General features: G+C 40.3%; 1 protein-coding gene across 1 annotated transcript in view; it reads right to left on the minus strand.

Annotated features, from left to right (window-relative positions):
• The window catches only part of cbx1a (chromobox homolog 1a (HP1 beta homolog Drosophila)), a 37642-nt gene extending 34196 nt beyond the window's left edge, over positions 1-3446 (minus strand). Inside the window, exon 1 of the mRNA XM_028600470.1 lies at positions 3397-3446. Within this exon, the coding sequence (XP_028456271.1) occupies positions 3397-3446 (50 nt within the window). The remainder of the gene's footprint in view (positions 1-3396) is intronic.
• Positions 3447-10649: the final 7203 nt, after the last annotated feature.

The following is a 10649-nucleotide window of genomic DNA, read 5'->3' on the forward strand; positions in this document are numbered from 1 at the left end:
CATTCAGCCCACGTGTTTTGTTTTATTTACATTCAGTATACACTTCCTGTTTTATAATGAAACTCACCGTTGCAGGTATTCCTGTCTTTGTTTGCCTTTTAGTCTAGACGGGATGTACCCAAAAAGTGAAATTGAGGAGCATTTATGGGTACAAGTCGGGAACCGGCCTACTTTACATATTTCAAGTGTGCTGAATCCCAAAAAAATGGTACCCAAGCGAAATTGTGAGTTTTTGACCTTCTGATTTGCATATCAAAATGGCCGCCAAATTGCCTATCTTGCTGGACCATTTTCCCCTAGTTTTTTTGTAAGTAGGCAATCAAAGATGAGGAAATTAAATTTCTAGATCTATAGTCTAGGGCAGGGGTCGGCAACCTTAGGCACGCGTGCCACCATGGGCACGCAGCACCTTAACCAATGGCACGCTGGCAATATGTGTGCAAGAGAGTTATTGATGTGTTGAAATCATGGTTGAAATGCTGAAGCACTCTCTCATCCGCATGCCAAATTACAACGTTCACAGTTGCCGACCTCATAGGTGCCGATACCGTGGGTTCTCCGGAGCTTGAGCACCCACGAAAAAATACTGAGCACCCACGTGTGCCAGACTGCCAGTTCATTTTTACATTATTTTAATATTAAACATTGCAGGTGGTGCTAAGTGGAGCGTCTGTCATAGTGTGATTGGTCATGTCGGTGGCATTGATTTATAATTTCCCACGAAGCTGATTAAACTTCCCATCTCCAATCCTATCTGTGAGAAGTGGCGCTGTCCTGAGTTGAAAGAGAGCTTCTACGGCGTGTGTGTTCGTGTCGGCCGCTGTCCATTTCCTAAGGTTCTGAAATGCAAACATTGTTGACTACTTTTTTTTTTTAAAGGGTGTGCGCGTGTGAGCACCCACGGAGGAAAACAAATTGGCGCCTGTGCGCAACCTGTTATTTACGGTAGTTTGATTGACTCATATCTCTGACTGGGAACAATACAAAGATGATTACCAACGGCCGCTGGGGCAGATGAACTAACGTCTTGTTAATGTAAGGTGGCTACAATTAAACCTTCGTGAGTTAAAAGCCAATAATTATCAGTGCACTCGCCTGTGTAGACCGGCATAAACATGTAGAAAGCGATAATTCAATCTGCTCTGTCTGCTCAGTACACTCTTGTCCATTGCGCTGTTTTACGCAAACACAGCTCTACTCTGCAAATAGTGAATTTTTACAAAACAAGCTAAAGCAAAAGCTGTTGGTTTGTAGTCTGTTTTTGTATCTTAGTTTGCAGGAATCTTGAAATTTGGACAAATTCTAAATATATAAATATGGATGCATTATAAGACCAAAACAAATACACGTGAATGATGCAATCGTTATGTTCGTGTACTTCATTCTTGATAATGATGCTTTTATACCTTTCTAGTTTGCTTGTGTGCCATTTGTCTTTGGAATTTCATTTTGATTAGTATTTCTTTTTGCAGTCCTTTTCCAAGTTCTTTGGTTACCCCTTGCCTTGGTATACTTGAGGACTACAACTTCACATTTAAACAAGGACATTGGTCATCACTCTGACATGCACACATTGCAGTGCATAACAGCCCTGATTTTCGGCATTTGCACTGCCGTGTTGTGCATTCTTTTATGCAGGCACACAGGATAATTTCCAGGCAACCTTCAGGTACTGGATTCTGTGACATAAGAACGGGCTGTAGTCCTGAATCGCCATGTTTCCATCCCATGTCCAAGGGTGAAGGAAGGTCAGGTGTGGCATAGTGAGCATTTCTCCATACCATTGCCTGGTAGTGTACTCTCAGCAGATGGAAGTGGAGCGCATCGCTTGTCGCCGGCATTGCTTCTGGTTTACCTGTCCTGGAGAAAAGTATATGCCTTGCTGCATCAACAGAGTCTGTTTTATGCACATTATATATTCTGCAGACAAAAGCCTCTGAAGATCTTTGAGTCTCCTCCGTGAGATCACCAATTCCGAGGTTGCTGAGCAATTGATGGTGCATTTTCCAGACTTTCCACGATCTACTTTTGGTGTGACTTGCAACGTATGATGTGGTATCACAACCAGTGAAGGCTTAGTGCTGAATCCTTTGGCAGTTTGTTAAAAACAGCATCAATAGGTATATATTGTGGCTTCCTTGTGGTACCAGACAACAGCCAGAGTTTTTTACATGCTACGTGCGGGAAATGGGAAACCAGAATCACAAGCACATCAGTGTCTCTAGATGACACAGCTGTAGATTGGAAAATGAAGGAATGTTACATGAATGTTTCATGACTGGTATGGCCCTTTAAGGATATACCACCTCTGTTGACACAAGTGTATTTTTGATAATTCCTTACCCCAAATCTAGCCCTGTGGCAGCAGTCACTCCCCAGCATCCATTGCCCTATGATAGTTTGTTAGCTAGCTAGCTAGAAAGTAGGGGGATTTATGCTGCCACAGGGCTATGTTTGGGGTGGAATTATAAGAAATAAACTTGTATCAACAAAGGTGGTAATATTTAGGGCACAACTGGGAAAAAATTAGCTAGCTGTTTTTTCCCTCCAAAACTGTTAGCTAGTTTTCTCCCAGTTGCTAGCCATTTCAATATCATTGAAATACACAATTTTGACCCACTATGGTTGAAAAAGTATCATTTTGGATAAATAGGGTAACACGTTCAATCAATAACTAAGGAATATTGACATTGTTTGTCTAAAAAAAAATCAAAAAACAGGAAACTTACCAAAGCGTGTGAAACTGTTACGATCCTCTTTGCTGTTACATTCACCTCGGCCAAATGGTCCTCAGAGATGGGACTGACCATGCTATGTCCTGATCTAAATATTCAACTTGGGAAGTTTCATGGTGGTCTCTTTTTGAATATTTTTCCCTATTCACCTGGGTTTTTCCCGTCTTAGAATTTAGAGAACAAATGCTTAATTTGCATAAAAATGTCAGACAACTTGCAATGGATTTTTTTTCTTTGTTATCATGTAATATGGTGTACATCATATGTCATATCAACAGGGGAAATTTCAGAGTAACATTTATTGAATATTTATGTCCACCTTAAAAATTACACATATAATGCTTAATTCCATCTTAGAAGTTGTACATTTGCATGTATATACATAAAAAAGTCAGTGAGCCTCCACTATATCCTTGCTCTGACCCTTGCCTGTCGATCTAGAAACTTAATTTCCGCATCTTGATTGCCTACTTACAAAAATAACTACTGGGAAATGGTCCAATGACAATTGGATGGGCAATTTGGTGGCCATTTGACTATTTCACACCTGTGTGATTAAATGCCCATCCCTAATGTATGTCACCTGTGTCTAATTGTCTCCCCTGCCCAAGTATATATATACTCACCTCATGTCCTGTCATTTGCCAGTTTGGTGTAGTACCTCTTGTGTCTCAGCGTTAACAGGGACGTTGTGAAGACCCTCTCCGCCATGTCTGCCTGTTTCTTTGTTTGTGTGGCTGCTTTCCTTGCAGGTACTGCAGGTGGGCAACACCTATGCTCTATGAGCTAGTGAACTTTTAAAAAGGCCTTTTGGATTCAGTTGTGTCCCTCCTCGCTGACACACCTTCATCCTGGCCTTGGTTGCAATACAAAACACCACACATACATTATTTCACTCATGCATCCACTCATCTTACTGAACCCATTGATTACACATCCCACTGTTAGTTTAAGTTTATTTTTGCTTTATGATTTAAACTAATACATTATTTGTTAATTGGCTTTGTTGAGTGCATCTCATTTTTTGTCATGGCCGTGTGGCCCGGTTTGTGACAAGTGGGGGCTCGTCCGGGATAATTTGATGCGTTTGAGGCCGTTATTTTGTTTTTTTAGTTTGTTATTTTTGTGTAGTTTGCGATTCAGGGACACATCCGTAGTTATCAGGTGAGTAACCAGCTTGCTGGGGGCCTAACCGGGCTAAGTGTTTAAATAGCCCACTGCTAATCTGCATGAAGACTAGGGGTCATTGAGGTAGATTAGTTTGGGATAGGCAGTTTAGCTAGAGGGGGGCTTCCACAATAATTTGTGAGACACTGGTTAGTGGTCTCTTGTGACTGTTTGGGTCTAGTTGACTTGGGTAACTCTGGCAGTTCTGGTTCTTTGTTTGTTATTTCTCTTCTGTTGGAACTTTTAGACGTAGTTTATGATGGTAGGGACAGAGACTTTTGTTGATGCTCAACACAAGGGCACTAACGTGCCTGTGAAGATTTTGAAAGATACTGCTGTCCTACTGCGGTCAACTCTTCCGTCATGGAGTCCATTTTTCCATTTTCGAATAAGACTGATTATGGGGATAAAATCCTTATGCTGGGAATGGGAATGAAGGTCTTACCTGTTCCGGTGCATAGGATGAACCTAGATTGTGCCTTGTTGCAGGGCGAGGTGCCTATTGGTGTGAGACCAGCAATACCTGTGGTGACCTCCTCACAGGCTCCTCTCCTCCCAAGGGATGCCTCTACTCGTTGTCTCCCCCGGAGATGGCGGCCATGAAGGAGTACGTGGGGGCTTCGCTGGCTGCTGGTATCAAATCATCTCTCCTTCTCCCCTGCTGGAGCCGGATTCTTCTTTGTTGGCAAAAAGGATAAGTCCCTATGTCCGTGCATTGACTTGAGGGTTAAATGACATTACCATAAAGAACCGGTATCCCCTATCTCGGATTTCCACAACTTTTGACCTACTTCCGGGAGCTAAAGTCTTCACTAAACTAGACTTACAAAATGCTTACCATTTAGTGAGGATGAGAGAGGGGGAAGAAAGGAAAACTGCTTTTAACACCCCCAATGCCCTCACAGTTTTCCAGGCATTGGTAAATGATGTTCTCAGAGACATATTTGTGTTTGTCTACCTGGACGATATTCTTATCTTGGGCATTATTCTTTAATATATTCAACTTTACCCCTTCTTACCATCCTGTTTTCAAGAATGTCAAGCCCAATGCTTTGTCATGCCTGTCTGACCCAGACCCATCCCCAAGGTTCTCTCCAACATCTTCCTCTGTAGTGGGGGCAGTTACTTGGGATGTTGAGGAAAGAGTGAAAAAGGTGCAGGTCAGTCTAACAGCTGCTTGGCCGGTGTGCGCCCAGAATAAGAGCATCTGCCAAGCGTCTGCCGGCCTCCTGCAACGTTTGCCTGTTCCCAAGCGGACCGTGGGCTACCATTTCCCTGGATTTTGTCACAGGCTTACCCCCCTCTTAAGGTAACACTGCCGTTCTTACGGTGGTGGATAGGTTATCCAAAATGGTACATTTTATTCCACGGCCAAAGTTACCCTCTGCCAAGGACATGGCAGAGATTATGCTGTCCCATGTTTTCAGGATCAACGGACTACCAAAGGATGTAGTGTCAGTCCGGGGCCCTCAGTTTTTTCTTGCAGTTTTGGAAGGCTTTCTGTGCGTTGATTGGGGCCACGGTCAGTCCATCTTCTGGGTACCACCCACAGTCCAACGGCCAGACTGAAAGACTTAACTAGGAGTTGGAGATGAATACTGCTGTCTGGTCTCCCGGAACCCGGCATCCTGGTCCAAGCAACTGTTTTAGGTGCAGTATGCCCACAACACCCTGCCTTGCTCGTCCACCGACCTATTCCTTTTGAGTGTGCCTATATGGATATCAACCCCCGCTGATTGAACCAACTCAAATCAGCTGTTCTGGAACCAAAAACAGAGTTTCCCATCTTAGGGTAAATCAACTCAGAGATCAGGGTTAGACTCAGAGATTGTTAAACCTCCTTCCTGAAACGGGCACATGAACAGCTGATTTAAGTTGGTTCAATCAACTCAGAGTAGGTTCACTCAAAGTTAAGCATGTGCACCACCACAATAAGAAGGCAGCATAATTGGAGCCATGATACTACGATTCACCATGGTAACAACCACAAACAAACTGGTTGGCGGAAATACTCATGCCCACATACAGAGAGTTTGAACATATATTTCGTTAAAAATAATGGATTAATATCATATTTAATAATAAGTATAATATTACTGGTGAAATGGTATTGAACCTATAATTTGTTTCATTAAGGTGCAATCCTGCGGGCAAAAAAATGTCCTAGGCCTACTAATCCCATTCTGAGGCACAGACCATCATTAACAGAATTATAATTCATAATCTTTTATTTCATAGGGTTTACATTATTCACCTGCAATACTGTGGAACTCCTTTTTAATGGATCTTACTGGTTTGTTTCCAGGGAACAGTACAAAAACGTTTAAAACACGTTTCAGAGCGTCACGCTCTTCTGACGGCACTTTGCTACAGTGGCTTTACTAATATGCTCTGCATCACCAATGTTGTAAAGAAAATTGCTGTTTGCAAAAAAAACGTAATGCGACACAAATAATCTGCTGGGATGTAAGAGCATGTCCATGATGGGTGACTTTAGTGATATGAGGACGGATAAGGTTATGTAGGCTACATAACTGATAGACTGGGAAGAAAAACAATACCGCTCAAATAGGTAGTTATCTGGAAATTAAAATGCATCTATAGTCGGGGCCTCAATATCATCTCCCAACGTATGTTTAACTCACTGCGAAGTAATACAGCTTCTTCATCAACGGGATCGTTGACAAAAGGAAATGCCATGTTTTGAGAAAAAAAAACGTATAGTCTGCCTGACATGGTTAATAAACCAACACGCTAAAATGCGCCTGATACAGACTGAATGCATGAATGAGGAAATGAAAGAGCACTGTGTCAGAGGGAGGAGACTGAGAGAAACTCAAGGTTTATTGAAGAAAACCTGCTCCCGACCAGGTTAGGTTCACAGGCTCAGTTACCCTTTCTGAAACAGAAAACTCAGAGTTTCCCTCATCTCAGGGTTAACAAACTCAGAGTTGTCACTAAACCTGCTTTCTGAAACGGACCCCTTAGGCCTGTACTACGAATCAAGATCAACATCATGCCCTGTATTTATTTCAGTTACCCGTCTTCACCTAACTTTACAACCGCGGTCTCGCATAACCTGTGTCACGATGGTGGTTATCAACTAGTTCAATCAACCCAGGGTTTCCCAATCCAGCGCGTTCACATAAAAGAGGCGGCGTTTGCACAGCACGACCAATGGCAAACATCTACCAGAGCCGCATATTATATATAAGAAGAGCAAACTATAATTCTACATACATAACACAGACACAGTTTTACAGGCAAAACGCAATACAGTCGCAGGAACAGGAAGGAAAGTCCCTTCCCCATCAGTCAGGCACAAGATCTGACCATAATTACACTTGTGCTTTCCATAAACTGTCGTTGCTTTAGCCTATTATTCCAGTTGCAACCCTGACAGTGGTAAGCGATCGTCAGAGAAAATAAAGAAATATAAAAACATAATTCAAACCGATGTGCGCATTGGCAACACACGGCTCAAGAAGCCAACAAATATCCTATACGTGAAAATCTTTCATAACAATACCTAAATGTTCCAACTTTTTTGAGCGCACCTATCTCTCTCTCCGCGCACCGAGCTCCACCAGATCTTCTACGAACGGTGACGCTGTTATCAATCGAGAATTGATTGATCGGTAGGCGGTGCTTTTGCTTTGTGTTGTTGGATACCTTCACCTGTGTACAATAAACGCCTTAAGTACCACTGCAGCCGAGTCATGTTTTTGAGTCCTCTGAACTTTGTGTCACTTTTACATGCTGCACTTGCCAGATATCTGTCTGATGGTTACTGCCATATTCATTTTATTGATTGTTTTTTTTTATTTTATTGTTTGTTTTGTAAATACCTAAAGCTATATCTATATGATATCGGAGTGTTAAAAAACATGTATTACATGTTTCCAGCTTATAAATGCTAAAGTTTTCAGTGATACAGCAAGTATATTCATCTTTTCAATACCACAATTCTACTACTCATAGTATTAATAAAATGTTAACTAATAGAAGAATAAGTCAATACTGTTGAAGATGTAGTCTTGGGGTGAATGAAATGTATACAATCTCGCCATCTAGTGGCCAAACAACAAAGGTGCAGATTTAAGGTCAAAGTCTGCAGCTTTACAAAATCTGGGCTGTGATAAACTTCTAAGAAAATGCTCTTGAAAATTGTCCTAAACTTTTGCTTTTCCATCCAAAAAATATTGTCAAAGACAAGGATTTTAGAGAGTTGTATAAATATGCTAAAAGTAACTTTTAGCAAAAAGGGGGAATCTCCAGTGGGGACTGCAGTGACTCCTAAGTGTTGTAAAGTAAGCACTGCAAACATGTCTACTCACAATGCACTGCCGATAGAAGCTGATGTTTAATGACGGCTTTACATTAATCATCACAGCTTCACACACGGATTACTTATCATTCATTGTGTCCAACATTATTTTTCAATATATTGAAGAAAAGAATCCTTGTGATAATAGTATTTTTTTGATGATATTAGATATGCCATTTGGGATAGTGTTCATACAAATCTTTAATAGAAGAAGGATATAGTCACACTTTAACAGAACATTTGTAAAAGTATAAATGTTTGTATTTTATCCAATCGCAGCAGTCAACCTAAAAATAAAACTTAAAAAGTTAAAAACTCATTCAAATGATTGTTTTTTCATAATAATATAAAAATTGTATCATCGATATAGATGTGAACCTAGGTAAGAATAATGTGAACATTTGATTTTATTGATTCTTGAACCCTCATGTCATGAACTTGATAATTTTATCTTTTTTAAGTTTATAAAGGTTAAAGCTTTATGTCTGTGCTGGACTATGTTGTATATATGAATGCATCTTCACAATGCCCACACATGCTGGATGCTGTCTACCATGGAGCGCTGAGATTTATTAAAAATCTCAAAGCCCTTTCCATTGTTCGTTGAATGCCCGAGTTGGATGGTCGGCCTTCTCCACCTGTAGACTTATAACCGTTGGTCTACTTTTTTTACAAGGCTGTTCTTGGACTGCTTCCTTGTTTACATCCTACCAAAAAGTACAGGACGTACTAGGAAATAAGTGTTTAAGTATGCTGCACCCACTGCTTTAAATCAGTAACACAATCTGCTACTCGTCTTGGCCAGGACTCATTGACATTTTTAATCATTGACATTTTTAATGTCAATAAGCTTTCTGGGTTTCTAAAGGTTGAATAAAATAAATAAATAGATTTAGCATGTTGACTCTGACAGTGGGTCTCCTTCCTCTGTTTATGTAACACTGCCATCTGCTGGCGACTTCTAACTGGTTTAGGAAACCTTTAGTCGTTAATAGACAGATTTTTAGCACTTCAACACTTAGGAACATTTGTGCCTGCCACTACACCCTTGTGTTGACTTCGGGTCACATTGACCTGTTTTCAATTTTTGTTTTGTATCAGAAAATATGGGACGTAGAAATAAGCGCTGAAAATGTGTAGAAGAAAAATTTTACAATTTAAAACGTTGGAAAAAGCAAAAACAAAAAGGCGTCAAAAATAAGGTTGACAGGAAGACAACACAAGGGTTAAAGGGGAGAGGCTTTATACATTCTGGTATATCTTAGGGCGGAAAAACAGTGCTGCTATGGTAATTGTAGTAATTGTAATAATTGTAGTTGTAGCAATAAAATATAAGAGTACTTGTGGGAGTGCGAGTAGTTGTAGCAGCAGAAAAATGTAAATGGCAAAAGTAGTAGCAGTAATAGCAGTAATTTATTTATTTACAAATCTATTGAACAGGGACCATGTATAATGAACATACATTTCAACATTTGAAATCTGATGCGTTATACAGAGATACAGTATAGCCCTTATATAGTATATAAGTGCGAATTTTCAGGTGAATAATAATACAAACTTATACAGTACATACAATGAGCATCATACAATATTGTGGAATATGTACACAGTCACAGGGTGCACATGGCATCTACAGAACAGCTGTAGTCAACAACAGTTCATGATATTCATTGCATAGATAATTGAAGCGCCATTAAAGGGACACTACACTGGTTGTTTACACAGGCCACTGAGTTTACTCGTCGTCATGAGATTGTATAATGTCTTCTGTAAAAGCCAAGGTTTTTAACAAGTTGCCATTACATCCCCTACACTAAAACTAATAATAATACATTTGTTTAATATAGGGTTTTTGGAAGTCCTCAAAGATGCTTTACGATACAATAACCCTGATTGAACAACAGGGTTGTCTTGGCTTGGGCTTGAGATTTCAAGTTTTTTTTTAAGTTTTAAGTTTTTAACAGATAACCTGCACTTGCGTGGGGTTTGAAAGAAGTGGGAAGAAGGAGGCTAAACGGTTGCATCCACTTGCATTGTGGGAAATGTAGGATCCAGTATTTATGGGTCTTGACCCCATGAAAGTCAGGATATCTCAGCCTGTTTTTGTTGGAAATGGTGACTTAAAAGTAAAGCACATGCCTCTCCAGTTCAACAACCTATTGGTTTGTATCAGTGGAACTGCGACCCAATGTTGATATTAATACTAATACTGGTTTCACAGCACAAATAGAATAATATTTTCTATTTATAATAATATTTATGATAATGATAAGGATTGTCATTTTTACTTCACTTAATTCAATTTGTTGATACTGACAGGGAATGTTCACAAATTGTAGCTGCAGTACTGCTATTAACTGCCAGATGGCGCTTGCGAGCCAGTTTAACTTCCTTCCTATGGTGATTCATCTCTGTAACAT

Source organism: Perca flavescens, chromosome 15 (genome assembly GCF_004354835.1).
Source record: "Perca flavescens isolate YP-PL-M2 chromosome 15, PFLA_1.0, whole genome shotgun sequence".
NCBI classification, from domain to species: Eukaryota; Metazoa; Chordata; class Actinopteri; order Perciformes; family Percidae; genus Perca; species Perca flavescens.